The following is a 27218-nucleotide window of genomic DNA, read 5'->3' as shown; positions in this document are numbered from 1 at the left end:
GTTGAAGTTTTCTGTTCCTGAATTTACAGAACATTCCTAATCAGATTCCCAATCCACCTGGTTCCACTGAATTTTATAAGCTTTATAGCAGACATATGACGGCAGTTTTCCCCTTTAATTTGTTCAGGTACAATTTTCCATTTCTTGATTTATTTAGAAAATGCATTAAAATACTCTTGACCATTAATTCCAACCACTCCCAATCAAGTCCCCTGAAAATGTGGTTAGACTATAATTCTCATCATCTCACCATTTTCTTAGTAATAGTGATTGAAATTGAAGTCCAACATATCTGAACGGCACACAATGCTAGGGAAGGATAATTTATTTCTTTGCCTATTCCAGTCCTATGAATTATTATCTAATAAAAAGCTATCACAACCTGGGCAAAAAAAAAAAAATCCAGACAGCCTTTAGAGATACAGAAAACCCACAACTCTTTCCTGAATTTTTTTTCATTTTTTTATTTTCAATTTACAAAACAATAAACATTTTTCCTGAATTTTTTTTCATTTTTTTTATTTTCAATTTACAAAACAATAAACATTTTTAACAGCACTGTGTCATGTGTCTCTTACAGGTATTTACATTTATTCCATTCTTTCCTGAATTCTAATGGTTGACTGGGCATTTTCATCTGGTAATCCTAATCAAATGACTACTACATTATATAGCACAATATTATATAATGATACCACTCTTAGTTATGAGTTTTAAGGGCAGTAATAGTACTTTTCAAGAACATTCACAGCAACTTCTTGATTCAAGTGTATTATCTTCAACTCAAATTCAATTGGTCATGTTTTCTTCTAAGGGGTTCTGGGAAATAAAGCTACCGGTAGGTAGGGGGCAGCAGTCCTAGAAATCCAGCTAGTGCTCTCTTCTCAAACTGATTCCTGGATTTTCTAAGGGGAACAAAGTACTAAATAATCCATTTAGTGTAGGATGCGTGTATTATATATTTATGCTGTAAAGGTGCTAGGTAATCTGGTTAATAAATTAATCAATTTTCTGGGTTTCCACTATACACTGAACCAAAAACTAACCGAGAACATAGGGTTTAAAAGATATATTGAGTTACTGGGAAAAAAACCCTAACCAAGACTAGCTAAGCTAGCATATTATACAAATGTGTCTCTGACTTCTTGTTTCATTGTATTGTGTCAAAATAGCCAAGACATATCTTCCTCTCTGATGAGAGCTGTAGCTCAAAAAGCTCATGCCTTTTAATAAAATGAGTTAGGCGGAAAAGGTTATACAAAATTCATTCTAAAGTTTGGCTACCATAGACAAATATGGATTTCCTCCCTTGACACACGTTTATTTAACTTGAGAAAATGACTGATGAATAAATGAAACCCCCAGCATTCCTGCTCAGGCCAGTTCAACAGGAGGCACAACTAATAACTAATGTTTGATGTGACTAGTCTCAAGTTGTAAAAATGTCACCTCATGTTGAATGGAAAAAAGGATTGAGTAACGCTTTCGTCTTTATTATGTTTTGCCGAGAGATAAAGAAAATGTCACCACACCTTTGTACCCAGGTATGAAACTGGGAGCAGCAACAGAATAGGAAAGTGCAACCCAGTGCAACCTGCTTTTCCTCCTGATTCATTTTTTAAGTATATACATTAACAACCTGCTGTCAAAATCAAAAACATCACTTTTCTGGTTTTGAATGTGGAAAGAAATACATTGCAATTCATCAAAATGATTCATTGTTCTCATTACAGAAACCTAAATATTGTGAATTAATAGCAATATATTAAATGTATGTGCTACCCAACTTTCAGAAACTCTTGAAATATTGAAAGTTCTTCACATAACACTGATTTAAAGAAGGCTTGTTCAACTCAATTTTCTGGGTTTGTACCACGTAACTAATTACATGGGGTGGGTTGCCTAACATGCTAAGCTGAAATATGTTGACCATGTTTTTTGTTCAGCAATCTCCTACACATTTCGTTCTTCATAACCCCAAAACAAAGAGAAAATAACTTTCTTTATATTTATTACATTGCATACTTTTTCTCTCTCTTTTGTGGAAGACAGTAGAAGAATAGGCTAAATTGTAATCTGAAGAATTCTCTTACCTGGGAGTATATCTGATCAAAATCCAAGAAAACAAGTTTTGAGTTGACTTCTCAGAGAGTAAATATTTGGATTCCAAATCATTTATTCTGCAGTGGCAATGTTCTGGAGTAAGTAATTATATCATTTTAACAACACAATGAAAATTAGGCACCTGCAGAAGTAGATCTCCAAAGTGAATGCCTGATATTTCTGATGTCTCTGCATATTTATTCCACTGAAATCAACAGAAGCTTTATTCTACAATAAATAGTGTAGGTGACACCAGAAGCTGTCAACCTTAGATTTCTACCTTCAGTGTCAGAATCTACAAAAATAAAATCTTATTCTTCAAAGTCAACCCACTGATCTGGGTTTGTTTGTTTGTTTTTCATTTTGACTACTATCCTTATCTTGACTTGAATAGCTAATTTGCTGGCACACTGAAAGGTACTGGTGATCTCATTCTATTGCCACAGCTTGATAACCTGGTTTTTCATATAGTGAGAATTTTTTTATTTTCGATTTAGAATAACAAAGAGCTGTCAGTAACATGAAACCACATTTTACACATGAAATAAATGGCCCCATCTATTCCTTCCATTGGACTTCTCTGACCATCATGACAGCAATTTATAATGATTACTGTTTATTTCCCTGCAGTTATTTTTCTAGCACTGCTTAGTGAACACAGTGCTTTCTATTTCATTTTGTTTATTCGCCTGTCCTATTATTTTTGCTTTCTCTATTATTATTATTATTATTATTATTATTATTATTATTATTATTATTATTATTATTATTATTATTAATTAGATTTCTATACCACCCTTCTCCCGAAGGACTCAGGGTGGTTTACAGCCAGAATAAGAACAGAACAATATACAATTAAAAACAAAATTAAAAAACTTATTATACTCTTTGCTCTTCAAAACTTGCAGTCATCTTGGGAACTATAAATTTGTTTTTTGTTTTTTTGTTTTTTAAAGTTGAATTTGACATTTTCTCTTTTAAAATTTTCTAGTTATATTCTTTTTGTTTGTTTGCTCCTTTGACTCAATATTTTTAAGAGGAGAAATTATTCAGAGCTTATTTCTCTCCTTTTCCTTTCTGCCTCATCCAGACTTTCATTGACTTCATCTTCAGGATTTGTTGGGGGTCTCCTTGCAGATGGACCTAGACGGGGCGTTTCACAAAGTGGCTTTAAACCTCTCCCCCCCACACACACACACCTTTGCAAAAGACTGACTCCAGTGGACAGCAGCTGAAGTCCGGATTGAGTTCGTCGTTGTTTTTTTCCTCACGTTTTATTCCCCTTGCCCTAAATCCACAGGGTGACTTCCTTTCCATCCCGCGACGCACAGGCCGTCCGGATCAAGTGGTCCTAAACATTTCACAATTATGCTACAGAACTGTTGAACTGTTAAGAACCACTGCACCCAGCAGGCTGAGAGAGCTTGGAGTTGGAAGGACAGGGCTGGCTTGGCTGGGCTGGGCTGAAGAAAGGGGAAGCGACCTCCCGCCCGGTCCCCCCCCCCCAGTCCCGCCGCCAAACAAAAAGTTCCACTTCTCTCACAAAACCGCAGTTCGCGTTTCTGCGCCTCCACGACCTGCTAAGCCAGACGAAAAAGAAATAGGGAGGGGGGAGAGGGAGAGGGAGAGGGGGGAAGCAAGCAGGGAAACGGAATAAGCGAAGGCATAAAGACACCACAGACAAGCCTGCCTTGGACCCAACTCCTCGTAGGCAGCGCCACTTACAAAGTGCCAAGAAGATCCGGGCGAGAGGCGCGCGCGCTCTGCCCCTCCGCCCCATTCCCACGCCAAGGACCGGCCAAGCCAGCGGCGGCGGCAGGAGGAAAGGTGGGAAGGAATGCCGGGTGCGAGCCCGGCGGAGCTTCTTTAAATTATCCTGCCAGAGCGTCGAAAATCGAAGCTACGCTGCCCTGTCAGGCAGGGAGAGGTGGGCGCGCGCCCGGCCGGCCGGCTCCGCTCGCTCTCTCCTCGCCGTCCCGAGCTGAGCTCGAGGTGCCTCAACCTGCTCTTCCTCTTTTATACCCGCCCGACTCCTTCGCCGTCGCCTGCAGGGGCAAGCAAGAATGCGGCCCGCGCCCCTGCCGCGACCAGTTTTTCCAGGCGGCCTTTGCAACGACAGCAAGCGGGGTGGGGGTGGCGGGGAGGTGTGGAAGGGTGCTGACGGGGTGTGTGTGTGTGTGTGCGCGCGCGCGTGTAGTTTTTGTTGTGTTTTTTTTTCCTTTTCCCCCACAGCGCTCATCTGGGTCGGTGTAAACGTAAGCAGGGAGCGGGCCGGAGGCAAACCTGTTCTGTGGCGCGTTTGGGCGCCTCCTGCCCTCACCCAGGTGCGCTCCGAACAGCCTCGTCATTGGGAAAGGAGTAACAGCGACAAGAACCAACAAACAAAAAAACACACAAAACCGCTCAACAGGTTGGGCCGAGTCCGCTGAGGTCTCCTTGAATCATAGGGGAAGCAGGGAAAGGCGTGGGGGTGGGGTGGGGTGGGGGGTGGACGGCGAGTTTCTCAGGAAAAGCCAGGCTCCCTCCGCCTGGGCTGTCTCACACGCGCCAGTGAGCCCTTTCCCGGCATGTCGGAGAGTGAGAATCCCTTTTGCAAGTCCGCGAGGAGCGCTGGGCTGGGGTGACAACGCGCCAACCAAGACGCTCAGACCAGGCACAGGAGTGGAGTGTGGGGGGGGGGCTTAGAGCAAGCCTCTTTTTAGGCGGGGGTGGGGAGGGAGGCTGAATGAGAAGGACAAAGCAATTCCACGTGAACCGGCCAATGATGGGTTTCAATTTTTTTTACTACTGGTTCTGTGGGTGTGGCTTGGTGGCCCTGGCAGGGAAGAATACTGTAAAATCTCCATTCCCACCCCACTCCAGGGGAAGGTTACTGCAAAAATCCCCATTTCCTCCCCATCAGCTGGGATTTGGGAGGCAGAGAATAGATGGGGGCGAGGCTAGTCAGAATTTTTTACTAGCGGTTCTCCAAACTACTCAAAATTTCCGCTACAAGTTCTCCAGAACTGGTCAGAACCTCCTGAAATCCACCTCTGGAACTGGCCACTTGATAAAACATCGCCGTTTGGTGGCATGAGGTGTAGTGACCTGGGAAACGGCCTGCCTAGCTTAGTTCAAGTCTCACCGGTAAATAGAAAAGTCACAGTTGGAGAATCGCTTATGAACGTGGCTTGCACAGTTTTCCCAGCAGTTGCCCCCACTTTGTCTCTACTAGTGTGCAATGATATATGCAGAATGGAGCCTTCTCCTTAGGTCAAATGTTAAGTTTTCTTTACAAATGAGCCGTTGGGAGACCTTTTGGAAATGAGTTAGCTAATCAAGCCAAAGATAGCCAACTTTCTGGATCCTTTCTTCTATTGTCAATATGACGGAAAGGTGAAATTTGTGGCATATAGCTGATTGTGAACCTTGTATGCCTGAATCCTCTTTTCTGCCTTTACATGGCTACAAAAGGACAGGTGGCAGCCCCAAAGATGTTAGAAGAAAAATTGGCAGAGTTCTCTAGTGTACAAAAAATCCATATTGCACCCCTTTGAATTGATACATGTATGTAAAAGCCAGCATGATATTCAAGTAGTTAAATAAGGAGAGACCACAATAAATCTGCACTTGACTGTGTAAATTACTGGGTAACTTCAGGCAAGTCACTGTCTTTTGAAAAATGAGGGCAAGTGCATGCATGGGCAGAGTGATGACATGGGCTAGATTTTCATAACATACAAGGTTAAAGGTGTTGATTGGTTTGTAGTTCAGTATGATACAGCTAGCATGAGGCCACTCAAACAGTTTTTCTATTAGTTTCACTGGGCCAGAGAACGTTGAGAGCATTTCAAGTCATGCAGGCATTTCAACTCTTCTGATAGTGACTCAGCGGGTGGAACCAGCATTAAGAGTCATTCAGCTCTTCCTGGGTTCAAAATGTGGCTGGTGTAAAAAAAAACAACCTAGTTGTCAAGCTGGGTCATTCTATAAGCATTAACCCAGCTCAGCCAATACTCAAATAATAACATGCTCTTGCAGAAAACAATACATTTAGCAGCTGAACACAAATTGCCTTCAACATGAACCAGAATTCTATGGCAGAGTCCCATTCTGTTAGGAGCACAAAGACTTTCTCACATGGACAGTTGTACTGAATACATGAAAATGAGGCTGACATAAGTGTGGTCAGTAGAGAGCTGATTAGCACACTGAATTTGAGAATGTTCCAATACGGTAAATGAAACTTCTCTCAATTTCCACATCTTTCTTAGTTCATCCTACATGCAAATTTTATAAAACATTAACATGCATTTTAAGCATTTTATGTGGTTCCTCTTCTTGACATGAAACTGTTTTGGCGCAATTACCATAACTACAGATGTAATGATCCAACACATAGCATGACAATGGAGGCATCTCTTTAGGAAATTCCCTATAGGGCAACAGGATCAGGCCATGAGTAATGGTTTTTGCCACAGCTTTTGGTAATCACATAGGTATGTCTTGTATAATTAACCTATTTCCTGAACACAGAGACTACCTTGATTTGTTTTTGTGTTCATGTCTGTTAGCTCTGCACTTGCCTGAAACTGGCACTATCCAGAAAACTTAAAATCAGAGAAATGCAGAAGATGTGGGTTGCTATGAAAAGATCAAAAAAATCAAGTATTATAATCTGTTACTATCATAGAAAAGGACCTTTAGGATATTTTTTGGGACTCAGCCACCAAACTAATTTAACTAACCTTGATTATAATGCCCCTTGAAGTTAGAATGAGGATGGAGAATCGTGTGGTGTTTTCCCTTAGGCAGAAAAATTGGCATTTACACAAACCACAAAATTATAAGCAAACAATTGAGGGAAAGAGGTAGCTGTGTTATACAGCACTGCCTGTTTTGTAGATAAAAAGTTTATTCCTGGTACCTGTAAAAAAGCACAGCTGTGGAAGAGGCACAGATAGGTTGGGTAAAAGTAAATAAAGTGGAGATGACAGAGAGCCTCTAACCAGGCTAGAGGAATTAATATGGTTGCGTTCCAAATTGGGCAAAGTCTGAATCCAGGACAGGGAACAAATGGATTCCATTCATCAGAGACCGGATGAGATGGTGCTTATCCACCTTATCTTCATTCAAAACTTTCTATGAGTTTCTGACCTGGATTTGCCGTTCTGCTGAAGTTTTGATACTGCTGGCACATTTAAAATGGGAAGTGTAAAACAAGAATTTCTTTTAAAAGAATGTTACGTGCATAAAATGTCTTGATGGAGAAGTGAGGGAAATGATGGAAGGAGAACATTCAATTTAGGGAGAATATTGAATTTAGTAATCAATCTGTCCTGGACTCAGAATGGTTCTTGCAATCTGAGAGTACATACCAAGAAAGCCCTGTAGATGACTAGGATTATCAATGGTACTCAAGCACTATAGGGCAGTCAAGGAAAATATTTGAGATGGGAAGAATGGTGGCAAGTTTCAATCAAATTCAAAGACAAAATACTACTTGGAGTTTTGCTAAGTCCAACAAAGCCTGAGCAGATGGTGGATGGGATGGGATGGGATGGGATGGGATGGGATGGGATGGAGCAGGACAGGACAGGACAGGATAGGATAGGATAGGATAGATGCTTATAAAATTTTATGCAAAACTCAGATTAACAATTCTAACTTGGTTTGGAAGGCAAGGAGTCACTGTGCCTTAAAAGGATAAATGGGAAAGTATTAAGTATTGAGAATTTCATAATAGACTGTCATTCCATCCTCATTTGATAAGCCAGTGGGTCAGCCTGTTCCCCATTTCTAAGTCCAGCATGATCATATATTAAAGGTAGCTTATGTCAACTCGGGATAAGCCTGTCTGCATAGAGTATTTTTAGAAAAATTATGGATAATTGTTCCTATTTAGATTAGAGTCTTCACCAAATGAACCACAGTGGCTTTGATAGAAGTGCTGCCCAGTAGGCACGATGAAAAGGACAAGAACATCATTTGTGTTTGATTGCAAAATGCCATTTGAATACTAGGCATTGCAGTTGTAGTTTGGTTGTTACAGTGTATGTTGGATTTTTTAAATACAATTTTGTCTGCAAATGTGCACAGGAGTGAATGGACTTTCCTTCAATATGGCATACCTGATCCAGATTTTTAAAAATGAAATTAATAATTTCCCTATTACAGTTTCTAGAAAGCAGAGATCAATCTTTCCAGCCCCTTTTGTTTATGCCATTCTAGCTGAGTTCTCTAGTTAATTTGATAGCCCCAAAACATCAGTGAACACAATGTTAATCTTATCCAATTAGTTTCCCTCCATTCCATTTAGTTTTATAGAAGGCCACAGAGCTTGAATGTCCCTACTTATGAAAAGAGGAGCACATTTCTAATTGTGCTTTGGTGCCCAATGAAACTAACAGTATTTCAGATTGGAAGTACCTTATTCTCAATAATACATGGAAGGGCTGTAAGTATACTCAGAGAAAAGATATGTTTCTAATGGGAAAGAGTTTCAGGAGGACCAGTTAGAGTATGTGGTGTGAATCCAAAGAGTGTGGTAAGCCATGCTGTGATAATATATTATTATAATGAGAATTCAGAGAATAGTAACCAAGTCTTGCATTTAACTATATACCAGCATCATGGTAGATGTAGAAGTTATTGCCCTGTCCCTTTCTGCCATAAAAACATTATACTGGGAAGAGTCTTATAGCTACCAATTCAGGTCTTCAAGACAGAATAGAATAGAATAGAATTATTTTTTTTTATTGGCAAAGTGTGATTGGACACACAAGGAATTTGTCTTGGTGCATATGCTCTCAATGTACATAAAAGAAAAGATACGTTCATCAAGGTACAACATTTACAACACAATTGATGGTCAATATATCAATATAAATCATAAGGATTGCCAGCAACAAGTTACAGTCATACAGTCATAAGTGGAAAGAGATTGGTGATGGGAACTATGAGAAGATTAATAGTAGTGCAGATTCAGTAAATAGTTTGACAGTGTTTATTTGTTTAGCAGAGTGATGGCCTTCGGGAAAAAACGGTTCTTGTGTCTAGTTGTTCTGGTGCGCAGTGCTCTATAGCGTCGTTTTGAGGGTAGTAGTTGAAACAGTTTATGTCCTGGATGCGAGGGGTCTGTAAATATTTTCACGGCCCTCTTCTTGATTCGTGCAGTATACAGGTCCTCAATGGAAGGCAGGTTGGTAGCAATTATTTTTTCTGCAGTTCTAATTATCCTCTGAAGTCTGTGTTTTTCTTGTTGGGTTGCAGAACCGAACCAGACAGTTATAGAGGTGCAAATGACAGACTCAATAATTCCTCTGTAGAACTGAATCAGCAGCTCCTTGGGCAGTTTGAGCTTACTGAGTTGGCGCAGAAAGAACATTCTTTGTTGTCCTTTTTTAATGATGTTTTTGATGTTAGCTGTCCATTTTAGATCTTGCGATATGATAGAACCTAGAAATTTGAAGGTTTCTACTGTTGATACTGTGTTGTCAAGTATTGTGAGAGGTGGAAGTATGGAAGGGTTTCTCCTAAAGTCTACCACCATTTCTACGGTTTTGAGTGTGTTCAGTTCCAGATTGTTTTGGTTGCACCACAAGGCTAGTCGTTTGACCTCTCGTCTATATGCGGTTTCGTCATTGTCTCGAATGAGACCAATCACTGTTGTGTCATCTGCGAACTTCAGTAGCTTAACAGATGGATCATTGGAGATGCAGTCATTGGTATACAGAGAGAAGAGAAGTGGGGAGAGCACACAGCCTTGGGGAGCCCCTGTGCTAATTGTACAGGTATTTGATGTGATCTTGCTTAGCTTCACCTGCTGCTTCCTGTTTGTTAGATACCATTGGAGTTCCAATAGATCCTATAAAGGTGATAATTCAGGCCTGGAAATTCTTAATCTTATTACTTTGTCTGCCCTAGTCTGAATACTGCTTCATTCAGGGCACCCTCTACCAATAAAACCATAGATGCTAATGAAATCTACTACTTTTGGATTTTCTATAGCCTATTATCTTGTTTATAATCCCCTCATGTCCAATTCTCAGAGATTGCCTGGTCAAGTCCATATTACCCATACTTTTAATCAACCAATGTGCAAACTTGCTTTTGACAATATATTATTACAGCTGACCATTGGCACTGCCAGCAACTATTTTGTGATCATAAATCCCTACTGGCTCCAACAATAACCTTGAAGTAGAATGGCAATAGAACATAAAATAAATCCTTTGTAAAGTAGTGTGAAGCTACTTTTAGTTTCCCATCGACTCAGACCAGATGGGAAGGAGTAGGTTTAAATCCAAAGAGTGTGGTAAGCCATGCTGTGATAAGATTATTCTCATTCAGAGAATAGTAACCAAGTCTTGCATTTAACTATATACCAGCATCATGGTAGATGTAGAAGTTATTGCCCTGTCCCTTTAAGGTCTGCCATAAAAACATTATAGTGGGAAGAGTCTTATAGCTACCAATTCAGGTCTTCAAGACAGAATAGAATAGAATAGAATTTTTTTTTATTGGCAAAGTGTGATTGGACACACAAGGAATTTGTCTTGGTGCATATGCTCTCAATGTACATAAAAGAAAAGATATGTTCATCAAGGTACAACATTTACAACACAATTGATGGTCAATATATCAATATAAATCATAAGGATTGCCAGCAACAAAGTTACAGTCATACAGTCATAAGTGGAAAGAGATTGGTGATGGGAACTATGAGAAGATTAATAGTAGTGCAGATTTAATAAATAGTTTGACAGTGTTGAGGGAATTATTTGTTTTGCAGAGTGATGGCCTTCGGGAAAAAACTGTTCTTGTGTCTAGTTGTTCTGAGGGTAGGAGTTGAAACAGTTTATGTCCTGGATGTGAGGGATGTGAGGGATCTGTAAATATTTTCACGGCCCTCTTCTTGATTCGTGCAGTATACAGGTTCTCAGTGGAAGGCAGGTTGGTAGCAATTATTTTTTCTGCAGTTCTAATTATCCTCTGAAGTCTGTGTCTTTCTTGTTGGGTTGCAGAACCGAACCAGACAGTTATAGAGGTGCAAATGACAGACTCAATAATTCCTCTGTAGAACTGAATCAGCAGCTCCTTGGGCAGTTTGAGCTTACTGAGTTGGCGCAGAAAGAACATTCTTTGTTGTCCTTTTTTGATGATGTTTTTGATGTTAGCTGTCCATTTTAGATCTTGTGATATGATAGAACCTAGAAATTTAAAGTTTCTACTGTTGATACTGTGTTGTCTAGTATTGTGAGAGGTGGAAGTATGGAAAGGTTTCTCCTAAAGTCTACCACCATTTCTATGGTTTTGAGTGTGTTCAGTTCCACATTGTTTTGGTTGCACCACAAGGCTGGTTGTTTGACCTCTCGTCTATATGCGGTTTCGTCATTGTCTCGAATGAGACCGATCACTGTTGTGTCATCTGCGAACTTCAGTAGCTTAACAGATGGATCGTTGGAGATGCAGTCATTGATATACAGAGAGAAGAGAAGTGGGGAGAGCACACAGCCTTGGGGAGCCCCTGTGCTAATTGTACAGGTATTTGATGTGATCTTGCTTAGCTTCACCTGCTGCTTCCTGTTTGTTAGATACCATTGGAGTTCCAATAGATCCTATAAAGGTGATAATTCAGGCCTGGAAATTCTTAATCTTATTACTTTGCCTGCCCTAGTCTGAATACTGCTTCATTCAGGGCACCCTCTACCAATAAAACCATAGATGCTAATGAAATCTACTACTTTTGGATTTTCTATAGCCTATTATCTTGTTTATAATCCCCTTATGTCCAATTCTCAGAGATTGCCTGGTCAAGTCCATATTACCCATACTTTTAATCAACCAATGTGCAAACTTGCTTTTGACAATATATTATTACAGCTGACCATTGGCACTGCCAGCAACTATTTTGTGATCATAAATCCCTACTGGCTCCAACAATAACCTTGAAGTAGAATGGCAATAGAACATAAAATAAATCCTTTGTAAAGTAGTGTGAAGCTACTTTTAGTTTCCCATCGACTCAGACCAGATGGGAAAGAGTAGGTTTAAATTAAAGAAAGTATGTTTTGGTCATAGATCAGGAAAAATATCTGTCTTGGATTTATAGCTTTGGGCAATATATATAGTCTATCTCTCCCCCCCCCCTTTCCAAATTCTTTACAGACATCACTTTGCCACACAGAATTCACTGTGTTTAGTATCCTAAGTTTTACATATATCAAAAGACAAAAGAAAAAAAACTGTCTGGGAATCTTCTGGTCTGCAAATTTTAACTTAATCCAGCGGTGTATATATAGGATGGAGAGTATATTTGCAAGAGGAGTTGTGCAGAATTATCACTCCAGGGCCTTTGGTTTTGCCTATTGGCCACAGCAGCTTCATCTTCATAATGTAAGCTGGATGCTCCTCATCCCCAAGCCAATGCTAAGTAACCATTCATCATAGCCAATAGTCCCTTGACCTCCTATGGCTTGTTATTTGGCTGCTTTCTGAGGTGGGCAGATTTCCTTTTAAAACACTAGACTGGAGCCATCCAAGTTTTTTTATTATTATTTTCTAAAAATGCATAAGAGACCTAGAGGCATATTGTACTTGTAAATAAAGTCCATGCTAGAAGTTGGCACTTTGCAGCATGGCCAGATTCCACATAATTTTATTTTTTAATTAAAATAATCTATTTAAAAAGTCAGATGGGAGAGGGAATTTAGGGGATGGCAGAGGATTTGTTGGTAAGGCGCTGACAGTCATGGGCACCAGGTGTCCTATCTCTGAATTAGATCTTCTTGATCTCTTCTTGATCTCCAAGGTCCTTTTCAGTCCTTGGATAGTCTTTTCAGATCGAGTCTATGACTCTATCAAGGCATGGGTTTTTTTTCCAGTTTAGCAAAAAGATTATACATCTGGTGCTGCCATTAGTTATGCAGCAGCCAGTTAGAGTGTCTGAGTAAGAGAAATAATGGATTTGACCAAGATTCTTCATGCTAGATTGCCAGTCTGCCTTCCTCACTTGATAGCCTTTGATATGTTGAGTTGATAACCCCATGTTAGCTGAGAATTCTGGGAGCTGTAGATCTGAAACATCTGGTGAGTGTCAAGTAAACAAAAGTAAAATAATAGTTCAAGAAACATATATTAAGAAGAGAAATACAGGTGAGGCACTTTCTTGTGCAAGCAAAATTATGGACACATGTACAGTAATTGAGACTGTACCCATATATTGTTTACTTTGTGATTTTCAATTATAAATTGTCACTGTCCTAGACAGTTTAAATTGGGTCTTCAAAGACACCATACAGACACACATACACACTCAAAGCAGCAAGCATATCCAAAACATCTTCCTCCTGTTTTCTTCATAACAACCCTGAGAGGGAGATTGGGCTGAAAGTGAGTGACCCAAGGTCAGCCAATTGGCTTTCATGTCAAAGATACGATTTGAACTTATGGTCTCCTGCTTTCTAGCCTGGTGCCTTAATCACTAAACCAAACTGGCCTTTACCATACTTGCTGGAGTAAGACTAGCGAATTAATGGATGTTGAAAATGTAGCAGATCAGGCTTTGGGGGATTTGGTAGTAAAGTTATCAGAGACTTGATATCCCAGCTGAAGTGGGTTTTTGGAGGTCAAACTATATGTTATAATGTGTGTTCAATAGAAGAGAATGTACAGTATATAGCTCATGTTTGTACAGACTGGAATAGGCTGTTTGGAGCAAACCCTACACTCACTAGCACTGATCATGTTACCTAATCAGGGAATGAAATGTCTGCAAACAAAGAAGAGGGAGTCAAACTATTCTCCAAAGCACCTGAGGGTAGAACAAGAAGCAATGGGTGGAAATTAATCAAGGAGAGATGCAACTTAGAACTAAGGAGAAATTTCCTGACAGTTAGAACAATTAATCAGTGGAACAACTTGCCTGCAGAAGTTGTAAATGCTCCAACACTGGAAATTTTTAAGAAAATGTTGGATAATCATTTGTCTGAAATGGTGTAGGGTTTCCTGCCTGGGCAGGGGGTTGGACTAGAAGACCTCCAAGGTCCCTTCCAACTCTGTTGTTGTTGATGTTGATGTTGTTGTTGTTATAAATAACCAAGCTCAAAGAGCAAGAAGGACTCTAATGTATGTTCAAACAAAAAAATGGGAAAAGCCAAACCTTATTCCAGATAAAACAAGTCTGTGAAATAAAATTCAAGATTATCAAGTCTATGAGACTCTTGCATATGAGTAAATTTCTCTGTGAAACCATATAATCAATCCAGATTACAGCAAGGCTTTCGTTACTGGTTTTTGTTATCACACTCTTTGCAGCATCATTTTACTATTTAGATGAGGGGCAGGGAGATCAGTTCTAAAGAAAATTTCAAAACCTGCCTTTGTTGATAAGACACAAGAAAAAAATACGTCTGAGTGTATCCTCTTTGTTGAAAGTATGCAGAGTTATTGTTAGCGTTATTTTTAATTATGCATCTTTTAGCATCCTCCTTGGCTGTCTATATGTCCCAATCTTCAAATGCCCAATGAAAAAGTTTCTTTTTGATTTCTTTAGTTTGCATTGAGTGAGCTTGTGAGAAGCCACCAAAATTGCAAAGCACTCAACAGATTATTATTCAATGAAAAACAAGAGCTTCAGATGAGTGTGTTGCATGAAATCAACAGTGTGAAAAGCCACTGCTCCAGGCAGCTATGGTTGTTTGTGAGTAAAATGCCATATTGTCTCAGACAACACACACACAAATCACTTCATGCTGAACAAACAATTTCCAAATATTTTATTGAAAACCATAGCAGCACATCATGACATTTTAAAGGTAATAAAGCACATAGTTCTACTGTATTTGGCGGTAAATACTTAACAGACTGAAGCATTAAAAATAGGAATATGCAATGCCTACTTGAGAAACATGAGAAATCTTATCAAAATTTTATTAAGTTGTTTTCAAATTCATACAGTTATAACCCCATATCAGATTCTCTAGAAGGCTGATTAATTTTCACTTCACTACCTATAGAAACTTGCAAATTTACTCATCTGCTTAACATATTGATATTTTTTGATTTCTGAAATTATCTGTTTCCCCTCATGTCCTACAGTAGGAATCTCTAAATTCATGCTAAGATTTGCTTTACATTTATCAAACTGAACATGCCACAAAACACCACAGAATATCCTCCACCATACAGTACGAGACATCTTGTGCTGCATTCCAGAAAGACAGATCGTTTTTTAAGATAAGCCATTTCATTGCCAATCAGTTTTTCAATTTTTTTTATGTTTCAGGAGTACTAAAGATGTTCTGGATTCTTACTCACCTGGGATCTGGGTGAAGTTAAGATTCCCCTCTTCCTCCTCCCCTCCCCCTCATTTTTTTTCTCTTTGTTAAAATCACTGAGTTTTCCAGACTTGTTTATATCTTTCCCCATTATTTCTCTTCACAGAGGTTGATCTTCACAGAGGTTCCAGTCTTCTTGGCACCCATCTTCAGTTCACACATCAAAAAAGTTATTTGTTAGGAAATCTACTATTCAGTTTCTAACGCAATGGCCAATAGCTGATCACGTTGTTTCTTAGAATGCTAAAGGTGGAGTTATGCACTTTAAGTAATTCTAAATTTTATTAAGAAGGGTTGATTCACACTATCTACCACAGCAAAGAGCTCAAGAGATCTCAGTGGCAGGGAGCATTGCTCTGAGTGCAAAATAGCCCTTCTGAATCTGAAGTCCTCCCATCACTCCTAGCCTAGTACTGCCCATGGAGACTAGGGATAATGGGAACAATAGTCTTGTACATTGAGGTAATAAAAATTGAAGAGCAGCAGCAAAGGTTTCAAGTCCTAGTTTTACCAATGAATACTACAGTTTGATTCAGTATCATGTATTACTTCCTGAAAGCAAAATACAATCTGACAGGCTATTATGGGAATACAGTTTGGATCTATGATATCCTTAAAGGCAGACTATTTCTTTTAATAAGGATTTGGGTGTTGTTTTTTTTAAAGTCAGATATAAAAAAGAAATCTCCATACTAAGTTAATCCTAAACATCATAAGCATTCAATTGCCTTTTCCAATTGGTTGTAGTTGTTTGCATGAACAGTGCCTTTCTTCCTCACAGTCAACAAGGAACATCATGTATCTAAAGTTTTGAAAAAAATGACAGAGAGGAGGGAGAGAGAGAGAAGGTTAGTTGTCTGAGTATTACTATAAAACAATACCTTCCTAGTCTTAGCCTAAAATAGCTACAGGTAGCCTTTGACTTAGAACCATACATTTAATGACCATTCAAAGTTACAATGGCACTGAAAAAGTGACATATGACCATACTTAACAACCACTGTCACATCCCTATGGCCATGTGATCAAAATTCAGGCACGTGGCAAGTATTTTTGAGAGTTCCATTGTCCCAAGCTCAAGTGATCACCAGTTGGTTTCTGATAAGTAATGTCAATGGGCAAAGCCAGATTCACTTAATGAGCACATGATTCATTTAACAATTGCAGTGATTTGTTTAACAACTGTGGCATGAAAGGTCATAAAATGGGGCACAAACTGCCTTGCTTAACAATGGAAATTTTGGGCTCAATTATGGTTGTAAATCAAAGACTATCTGAATTGCAATGTGGTCCTTGACTCTATTAGGATCTTCTGAAATGCTACGTTTTGTCTTCTACTGCATTTCTTGTTTGGTTTTTTGTTTGGTTTTTATCTTTGAGTCTGCTTTTTCACCCAAGTCATTCCAGAAAATATTTACTCCTCAAGCTGAGAACACAAAACACCCTCAAAATTGCTTTTCTCCTTTCTGAATAATTTGAGTCTACTTGAATGTTATTATTTAAGAAATGTTTTATATATATATATAAAACCTTCCTTGATTGTTTCATATTTCACAGCTGTTGTCAAAATATCTATGCAAAATAATTCCAGTGTAAAAATGTTGCTGACAATTTGGTTGCTGGAATAGACAACTATTAAAATGCTGATATCTATGTATATATCAACATAATATACAAACATATATGCTAGAAACTTTGCTTATGAGGGCCTGAAGACTATTTCATATCCAGAGAAAACTAGAAAGCATTTCATCATGCCTCTGAAGCAATGTGAAACTTGTTCCACATTATGGAAGGAGCCATTTTTCTAATAACCTGAAACCCCAATGGGGATTTTGCAGACTTTGTTAAATGGCTTTAAAGAAAAAGAGAGCTGTCAGCAGTGTGCCCTGAAGAGGGAGTTTCAGCTAATCACAGATCTACAACATGAGTACCAGCACAATACACTTTTTAAAATCCCTGTTCATTTCATTTCATTCAGAATTTAAATCTGTCTGCGTACATTACCAGAAAGTTTAACTAAGTAGCTAGGAAAACAAATGTGATGCCCATTGTTGCCCTTCTAAAAAACTGATAAATATAATTGATTTGATTCTAGGGACCTCCTGTCTAAACCTAATCTCTAAAATTGTTGATTTCAAAACTGACCCACCTTGGAGATCTGGGATAGTACATGCTCTACCAGGATTCAGAGTTTCAAGTGGGAAAGGAAGTACTTTTATAATTTTGTACAGATTATAAAAAAGAACTATCCCAAAGTCTGTTTCAAGAAGTAGACTAATCTTGCTAAATCTTATTTTTTTTAAAAACTTGAAGAGACACCATCCTTGATCTAAGAAAGCAAACTAGATTATTTCAAAATGGTTTAAACCCTCACCCTATCCCCAAATTGTCTGTTCCCGGATAATACTCAGGAATAGTCCTTTCCGCACATAATTGTGTGAGGAATACAATACACAGAATTCCAACCCAACACAGCCAATTCCAATAGCTCTAGTGCCAGCAAATCTGGAGCATACAAATTTGAGCAAAGCTGATTTAGAAACCCTCTGGACAGATGGATGGGAGGGGGGAGGGAGAGAGTCTTGTGAGAGAGTCTTCTTCTGTTGGGAAAAGATTTAAAAAGCAGCAATTTCACATGGGATTTGGGGATGAAGGATAGAAAAAGTGTATGCTTGTATAAAATAAATTTTGCAATTCTGTGGTGCATCTATGTAGTTAAATCCTGGCTGCTTAATTTAGGGATCTGTTCTCACTCAAAGTTTATTCTGCTTATAAATTGACTACAGATACCAATGTTTTCTGAGTTCTTTATTGATATATAGAAATAAAACCTGGAACGTGGTTAACTTTGAAAATCCTACTGTTCAAGTAAAAGAATCAGCTGTTCTTATAAATACTCCTGACTCCGAATACTTTCAGTCCTCTAGTGTGTGAATAAAGGATAATAACTCAGAAAATAAGATTGGTCTGAAAACATCCTCATGGAATTCAGTACAGACATAAATGCCCTTTTTAGAGATGGACTGCGAAACCGGATGAAAAAATAAACTACTGTAAGTTGAAGTTTTTAAAAAATCTGCATTACACAGATTGGTTATTCTCGCACAAAAAAAACTTTTCCCTAATTTCCATAGTAACTTAAAAATTTCATTTCATTTTTTGTTCAAACTGAAATAACTAAGCTCAGAAGAATGGCCGTTATATTTTGTTGTGGAAAACAAAATAAAGAATCTTTGGGCACCCTAAAGAGTAATGTTCATTTCGATCTACTTTTTCATGGACCAAAATTTATAAAGTAGTTGAGGACAACAAGGAAACACATAAAAGTAGAAAATTATATGAAACTTTTGGAAGTAATAAAACAAAGGCTGAAGATTTGAAAAAGGACAAGACTGAGAAGCAAACTAGTTGCTATTTATTTATTTATGCATAGGTCTATAATTGAAACTACAAAGTGCTTGTAAGTTAGCCAAATAATGTGCTATGAGTTGTAGTTACATTACATTTGTATTTACTGAAACTGAAACATGCCTAAAACATTCTTCTGGTTCAAGTGTCTTAACTCTCAGCCAGTTCTACACTTAAATCACTCTTCAAGCAGAGAAACAAGCCTGTTTGCTGGCGGTTACTGTAAAAGTCAGTGGCAAAATGACAAACTCAAAGCAGAGGACCATGATCTCACTCATCCCATTTTCCACATTGTGCTGCATGACCAAATGATGTATAACGATGAATGCTCCTTTTTTTAAAAAACTTACCAAGTTCACGATGCCAATTTATTGAAAAACTCGATGACTTTTGCATGCCCTGCAGCCTTGGCCTATGAAAAAAAAAAAGATTGCAATGCCAGTAAGCACCATCACATTTACATACACTAAGGAGCATGGTGGCTCAAATGATTGGAACATTGGGGAGAAGTTTAACAAGCCCGGGTTTGAGACCTGAGAGCTGCCATGGGGCAGGGTTGAGCTCTCATCCTGCACTCCAAGTCCTGTTGGGGACATGAAAGGAACCCCCAACTGGGTGTCCCCAGGGCAATGGTGGTGTCACTGGCTAATACTTTCAACTCTTGAGTGCAAAATTTACATATACTGTATATCTTCCATACACATAGTAATGTGTATGGCAATACACATTTAGACACTCTGGGTGGTTTACAATGGCAATAACATTTAGACACTCTGGGTGGTTTACAATGTCAGGATGTGGCCCCCAAGAATCTGGATCCTCATTTTACCAACCTGGGAAGGATGGAAGGCTCAGTCAACCTTGAGCCCTTTCAGGATCAAACTCCAGGCTTTGGGAAGAGTTTGCGTGCAATACTGCATTCTAATCACTGCACCACCAGGGCTCCCCAATATTATAATACGTTCCTATAAGCATTGTCCTGTTTTATTGTCCAGTCAAGGCTCTGCTCCAAAATTCTCCAATACTTAATACCTTCCCAGGAATGACTTGACATTCTTTGAAACTCTAGAAAAATTGGATCAATGTTTCTATTTCATAAAGTTTAAAATTATACTGTCTATCTATACCCCATCCAAGAGTTGAGGACTGCTTGAAAGACACCCATTGTTTGAAAGAAAAAAAGTGAGTCATTTTATTTTTTTTGATCATCTAATTTTCTATTCACTTTTATAGATGTTTATATCTTCTGAGACTTTATTACATACTATGCTACATGGGCTACAAACCTCTTTCAGCTGCGCTAGCAGGAGACGCATGAAAAATAGATAAATAACCTACATATACTATGCACACTTAATTAGAAGAGTTAATTCCATTAACTGTATCAAGGCTATGGCTAGACAGCAGTTCTTTCCCTCTATACATATGCACACATACAGAGACATACACTGCAATTGTACAAGTATTTGCATAAAATTCATGGCAATTACCCATTTGAGCAATGTAATTCTTACTTGCTGGCCCAGCTACTTCTCTTTATTTGGAGGCAGCACTATCAAACTGGATTTGCCCCAGTCATCCATGAGAGTTAACTACATGGAACAGATGTAACGCAGGTACAGTTGGTCTTGCAAAATCTCCCTCAATGTCATTCCCATTAAAACTTCTGAAAAAGCCTCTTCCAAGGCTTTGAGCATGACCTAGCAATATTCCCTGCATCTAGAACCGAAATCGGAATATAAGATATAGTCATCCACAGTCATTCTTACCACATTAGCTGGAGTGTTTCCATCATAACCAGTTTGATTCAGATCTACCCCAGCTAAATGCCATGCCAGCAGACCATCAAGATCTCCATGAAAAGCAAGACTGCAAGAAAAATATATTATTATTCTAAATATTCTGAGTTCAGAGAAATACAGCTCACTTTACAAATATATAGAAAACCAAGCTTTCATAGAATGATAATTAACCACTTTTCATTTCTGCTGTATATTTGCTTTCTGTAATTCTAATTAAAGTATTTATTTTATTTATTACAAATGCTTTTATGCTAATTCATTTTTACGCCAGTCTCTAATCAGTTTATGACCATAAAATTCAATAAATAACAATACACTAATCAATAAATATATTAATATACCAAAAATAAAAGGTACTATCAGTTTTTATAATATTATAATCATCAATCAAGCAGATTCATCCCAAATTCAAGTACTTCTAGACATTCTTGCTTTAGTCCCCAAATGTACATTGAAAAATCTATATTGTTAAAATATCTCTATCTCCTATCTATCTATCTATCTATCTATCTATCTATCTATCTATCTTTCTATCTGTCTGTATCATCTATCTATCTATTTAAGCTAAAAACTGAGTTACATGAAGAGAGATTGGCAGAATTGGGAAGCTTAATCTTTAGAAAAAAAACTAGGAAAAAATCTTTTCTTTTTGTTTTTCTTTTTTGTTCTTCCATTTAATCATTCTCTGATTCTCAGAGAAAGGTCAAGTCCCTGCCTGGCAAGGTTTTTCAGAAATGGTTTGCCATTGCCTCCTTCCTAGGGCTGAGAAAAAGTGACTGGTCCAAGGTCACTGAGCTGCTTTCATGTCTCAATGGTGGGGCTAAAAATCACAGTCTCCCGGTTTCTAGCTTGATGCCTTAACCACTACACAAAACTGGTGTAGCATTATTGTAGTACTCTCCACTTATCTGAAAAGATGACTCATAGATGAAAGCCCTGTCTTCTATCATTCCAGAGTATAGAATATAGAATAATTACTCAACAATCAATCGAGCTCATCTTCAAGCTCATCTTCACTGGATGTATTCAAATAACATATTTCAGGGATGCTTGAATCTGGATTCCTGCATTGAATAGTAGTTAGATTCCTTGGCCTAAATAACTCCTTACAATTCTATAATGAATTCTATAATTCTTGTGTGTAATTTTTATTTAAGATGTTTCAAAGTAAAATGGTCCCCATTTAAAGAATAATGCTTACAGTTTAGCAACAGCAGAGATTATAATTAATTTAAAACATTAAAACAAAGTCTTACATTAGAATGTTAATTATGCTAACCATCTTCCTGGTTTGTTGGCATTTTCAAAGTAGTTTTGTTTTGCTCTTTTAATCTTTTGTGCTAGTTCTTCTGTTTCCATTAAATTGAGTTTATGTTTTATCAGTTCCATTTGGTTTTTTTACATTTTTTTGTGGTTCTTTCTGTGACTCTGTTTCCAGTCTTTTTACTAAAACCAATTTCTGAGAAATTGTGCTTAGAGTCAAAGCACTAATGTGAAATACTTAAAAAGTGTCAGGTTTGAAAAGTTTAGTGAAACATAGTAAGTGCATCAGCTGTCCTCCAATTCTTATAACATACACCTGGTAACGACTGGACGACTGGACTTGGAAAAAAACTGACCTTTATTTTCTCCATGCACACTGAAACATTTGAAATCATAGTCCCAACGAGATGTTTTATTCATGGAAGTTATATAGTTGACTGAAGGAAACAGGGAAGCTCATTCAGATTCACTTATTGTGTTTGCCTAATCCTTCTTCTTCAGCACCCATATTTACTCTAAATTGCATCCATCTTGTGGAGCCCTTGGTGCTCTCTGAGTTTGGTTGTTTTCTTGCAGACATTTTATTACCCAACTTGAAAGCTCTGCAAGAAAGCAACCAAGCTTGAAGAGCACCAAGAACTCCACTGTTCAATCCTGAGCTACAAATATTCTCTTCTATTGGGACTGTAGTTCATTCATCTTTTCCAATCAGTATAATCAAATGGTAATGTTCTGTGGACATATGCTGTCTCAAACTGCAGAGGGAGGAATGGGTTGCTTTTCCAACATTCCATTATTAGAGGAAAACCAAAACTCATAGCAGGTAAATGAGGCAAGCTGGTTTTTATTCTTCACATTGTTGGTTATTCTTTACCAACAAAAAAAGCAATCTATGAACCTGTGGATAGACATGGTGGAAGCATGAATGATTTACTAGGATAGAAAGGAATGGAAAGGGGTAGTGGATGAGGTTACTATAAATTATCTTTACCTAAATGTCCTTTTCCTTTGTGTATATGATTTTAATTTCTTCGGCTTACTATTTCTTATTCCTTTTCTGTGATGATGAGGATGATGTTATCCAATTAATCAAGTCCAACTCTTGATGATTCTACGGGCCAGGTCTCTTCCGCACCTTCCAATCTTGAACTATTTCTTTGAATTTTTCTATGCTCTGGCTGGTGTCAGCTTTGATAATCCCCAGCCATCATGTTCTTTGACAGTCTGGTTTCCATTTACCGCTAATACTTTCAAACATTTCTCCAGTGAAACCCTTTTCTGTACTTTGCGTAATATTGCTAGTACTAATAAAGAATAGAGTGATAGATATGAATGTATTTATGTATGACATGGCAATTTTTTTCTTTCTGAGGAGGAACATTGTTCAAAGGAAGCATAAACCTAAAATGGTTCACTCCTGGGTGGATTTTAGCAATAGTTTCTTGTGATTGCATCAATTGGGCCCTTCACTCACATATTTTGCTATTCATGCTTATCCATCTTGTGCAATATAATAATAGGGCCAAGATATCCTTGTTCCCTGCACTCTCTACTAAAGCTATAATATCTGAGCTTAAAAAATCTGGACAATCACTAGATGGCAGCAAAGAGTTATTTCCATAGAACTACCCCCTTGGCAGCCATCTAGTAACCATCCAGATATGCCCAAATATGGAACCCTATCGCTCAGAATAATACAACTGGTACCTACAATTTTTGGGGGGAGAATAATACGTTTTTTAAAGGGTGAGAAACAAAAGGCTTGGAAAAGATGCCAGAAAAAGAAAGATTACAAGATTACAAAAGCCCAAATAGCTGAACAAGCAATACTGCTTGATGAATCAGCTGCATAAATTAACAAGGGCGTTTGGGAAGAAATTTTCGACAGGCTGGTTTCACCCAGAAGGTGTGCCCATGACCAAAGGGAAAGAGGCACAGGCAGTTTCATATTTCACAACATCACAGCTATCCCATAAAACGCAGTTTAAAGGGGATGTCCTGCATTGACATTGCTTCATGTTTCATGTTTTTGCTTCAAAATTCAATACTCAAATACAATATGAGAACAAATCAGGCACATAAGCATTTTATGTTTATAAAACATTTAATATTAAAAATGATCATATAATCTCCAGCCTCCTGAAAGATACCTGCCTCCTCAAGTTTCCAAACTAGAGGCTAAGGAGGCGTTGCAAAAGAGCAGGTAGGCAGGATATATAAGGTGCCTAACGTGCTACATCTCATTTAAGGGCTGCTCCTATTATTAGGCAAAGTGAAGCAGCCACCTAAGGCAACAGAGGCTGGAGGACCGGAGAAACAGTCCCGTAGCCAGTTCAGCTAAATCCTTGGATGGAACTCCACGTACCACATATCTATCCTGCATCAAATAAAGTAAGATTTTATAGTGGTTACCCATAACTAGAAAAATACCATTTCCTTTTCTTTTAAACAATGTCTTTTCTACAAACATTGTGGGATCTTTTCCTCAGTCAACATTCAATGGGTAGAGATCTGGTAGTAAGTTGGAGTTCTAGTTTCCTGCAGTAGTTTAGAATGGTCTTGTCAAAGATGCAAGTAATAATAATATTTTAGAAGTTGGACCTTAGAAAAAATCTGAAGCACCAATCCTGTGCAGAGATGCATGGAAGCAAATTCCGATGAACACAAAGCAAGAAGCAAAGCAGACTCTACTTCAAGCTACAATCACAGGATGCCCCCCCACCCCGAGCTCCGTTTTCGCTGGCAGAGGGATGCATGAGGCTGTCGAGGCTGTCGTGGCTGAAAACGATGCCCGGGGCACACACACAGCCCCCCTGGGCTCCAATTTCACTGGCAGAGAGCTAGCAAAAGGAAGGAAGGAAGGAAGGAAGGAAGGAAGGAAGGAAGGAAGGAAGGAAGGAAGGAAGGAAGGAAGGAAGGAAGGAAGGAAGGAAGGAAGATTATAATGAGAGTGAGGGAGGGTTTGAGGGTAGTCCTGCCTTAGGACTTGGCCACAAGTGCCCCCGACATGAGTGATATTGAGCTGGCCATGCCCCCCTGGCTATGCCCCCTCCCACACCCCCTGAGATCAAACACAACCCTGATGTGGCCCTCAATGGAATCAAGTTTGACATCCCTTCACTAGACCAGCAGGGACTGTTGTCCACATACTTTGGATATCATTGGCATTGCCTCATGCTTAGATTACTATGGTAAATTCCTGGGAGTTTTTCTCAATCCCTCTATCTCTCCCTGATCTTTGTTCATAACAATATTGCTTGGGATGTCTTCCATGTTATTCTCATGCCTTAGTGCAATACAGAATTCTTCACTGGCTCCTTATTCAGGTCACTATATAGCCCACTATAAATTATTAGTGATTATGTTTACAGCCTTCCAGGATTAAACAGTACAATACAGAATAGACAATACCTGATTCAACAGTAGTACCTGTCACAGGGTTCTGATGTCTTAGTATATAACCACATAAGCATGAGCCAGCAGTGTGCTGTAGCTGCCATAAAAACCAATGCAGTCCTAGGCTGCATCAACAAAGATATAGCATCAAGATCACAAGAAGTGGTAATACCATTAGATGGCACTAATAAGTCCACAGTTGCACAAAACTGCATCCAGTTCTGATTAACATTATATATAAAATATTTATTTATTTATTTATTTATTTACTTTTTTGACCAACTACTCCTCCAAACCACTCTGTGCAATGTGGGAATAATACAAGAATGCAGGTGAAATATTTTAAACACTTGGACATGTTCTACTAATGATACTAATGTTCTACTGATATTAATGTTTATTAAGATTACTATTATAATTTAATTACAAAGTAGATTTGATTTGTCACATGTTCTAGGTATATGTGATCATCTAAATGTGATCATCACGCGCTCCGACCCCTTGGACTTTTCCCGTTCCCCGGATGGTCAGGATCCTCAGAGCCTGGGCCTTCGGTTGATGTTGTGCAATGCTCGGTCTGTGGTGAACAAAGCCCCCCTTGTTTGTGATCTTATACAGGGGGGTTCCGCGGACCTTATGGGCATTACGGAGACCTGGTTGGGCACTGAAGGGGGCGTGCCCCTTGTAGAGATGTGCCCGCCGGGTTTCCGTGCATTCCATCAGCCGAGGGCCCAGGGTAGGGGTGGGGGTGGCGGTTGTGATTAGAGAGTCTAGAGCCGAGGAGACCACTGTACCTCAGATTGCCGGGTGCGAATCCTCTTTGTGAGATGGGGTCGAGGTGTCAGATGGGCTTGCTGATCACGTACCTGGCTCCTTGCTGCGTGACAGCTGCCCTGCCCGAGCTCCTGGAGATGCTGGCTGGGGTGGCAGTTGAGACCCCAGACTTTTAGTCATGGGGACTTTAACTTGCCATCTTCCGGCTCATCATCGACGGCAGCTCGGGAGTTCACGGCTTCCATGACGGCCTTGGATCTGACCCAAGTAGTTGATGGCCCTACTCACATTGGGGTGGCACTCTGGACCTGATTTTTCTCTGGTCAGTGGTTGAGAGATCTGGACTTAAAGGAAATAGTCATCGAACCTTTGTCATGGTCAGATCACTCTCTTCTTCGCCTGGACTTTCTGACCGCCATTCACCACCGCAGGGAGGCGGAGCCGACACGCTGGTTCCGCCCAGGCGCCTGATGGACCCTGATGGGTTCCGGACGGAGCTTGGGCGTTTCCTGAGGTCTGGCCCACGGCTCGGCTGAGGAACTTGTGGCGGCCTGGGAGCGGGCGCGGCGGGGCCTTAGACCGTGTCGTGCCTTTGCGGCCTCTGACCCGGCGCAGGTCCCAACCGGCTCCTTGGTTCTCCGAGGAGCTGAGAGGATGAAGCGCGGAGAAGGCGCCTAGAGAGTTCCTGGAGGTCTAGCCGTTCGAAGCTGATCGGACACTAGTGAAGTCCTATACTAGGACTTACCTAGTGGCATTGAGGGAAGCGGCGTAGCTCGCCTCCTCCCTCATTGCATCGGCAGATAACCGCCCAGCCGCCCTGTTTCGGGTGACCCGCTCCCTCCTACATCAGGGGGAGCGGGATGACCCGCTGCAGGGACGTGCTGAGGAGTTTAACGGTTATCTATACGATAAAATCCTTCACCTTCGGGATGAGGTGGACCAAGATTGCGGTGATGCGGGTGAGATGTTCGAGGGAGGTCTTGGCGATATTGTTTGGGATGAGTTTGACCCTGTGGCTCCTGAGGACATGGACAGGTTGCTGGGTAGGCTGAATGCCACCACATGTTTACTGGACCCGTGCCCCTCCTGGCTGGTGCTGGCCACTCGGGAGGTCACGAGGCTGGCTCAGGCGATTCGACCGCTTCTTTGG

The 27218-nt window shown here is 39.6% G+C and overlaps 2 protein-coding genes and 1 long non-coding RNA gene across 15 annotated transcripts in view; 1 reads left to right on the top strand and 2 right to left on the bottom strand.

Moving 5' to 3' along the window:
- Positions 1 to 4206, bottom strand: part of KIF26A (kinesin family member 26A) — a 238481-nt gene extending 234275 nt beyond the window's left edge. The window contains exons 1-3 of one of the 7 annotated variants that reach the window (XM_058162818.1): positions 3829 to 4206; positions 3303 to 3454; positions 2094 to 2196 (exon numbers count right to left, since the gene is read on the bottom strand). The gene's annotated coding sequence lies outside the window, so the exon portion shown is untranslated. Of the gene's footprint in view, positions 1 to 2093; positions 3455 to 3828 lie in introns of all 7 variants that reach the window. The other 6 variants (XR_009152696.1, XM_058162819.1, XM_058162820.1 and 3 more) reach the window with 6 other exon arrangements.
- An 8788-nt stretch (positions 4207 to 12994) lies between these two features.
- Positions 12995 to 27218, bottom strand: part of ASPG (asparaginase) — a 92085-nt gene continuing 77861 nt past the window's right edge. Inside the window, exons 14-16 of the mRNA XM_058162817.1 lie at positions 20603 to 20702; positions 19184 to 19245; positions 12995 to 16224 (exon numbers count right to left, since the gene is read on the bottom strand). Of these exons, the coding sequence (XP_058018800.1) occupies positions 19189 to 19245; positions 20603 to 20702 (157 nt within the window). The 3' untranslated portion in view covers positions 12995 to 16224; positions 19184 to 19188. The remainder of the gene's footprint in view (positions 16225 to 19183; positions 19246 to 20602; positions 20703 to 27218) is intronic.
- LOC131187962 (uncharacterized) overlaps positions 24056 to 27218 on the top strand; it is a 76051-nt gene continuing 72888 nt past the window's right edge. For 2 of the 7 annotated variants that reach the window (XR_009152694.1, XR_009152693.1), the window contains exon 1: positions 24067 to 24289. This is a non-coding gene — a long non-coding RNA (uncharacterized LOC131187962). Of the gene's footprint in view, positions 24290 to 27218 lie in introns of all 7 variants that reach the window. The other 5 variants (XR_009152690.1, XR_009152691.1, XR_009152692.1 and 2 more) reach the window with 5 other exon arrangements.

Source organism: Ahaetulla prasina, chromosome 1, assembly GCF_028640845.1.
Source record: "Ahaetulla prasina isolate Xishuangbanna chromosome 1, ASM2864084v1, whole genome shotgun sequence".
Taxonomy (NCBI): domain Eukaryota; kingdom Metazoa; phylum Chordata; class Lepidosauria; order Squamata; family Colubridae; genus Ahaetulla; species Ahaetulla prasina.
Note: the sequence above shows the minus strand (reverse complement) of the source record. Positions and strands in the feature narration are given on the sequence as shown.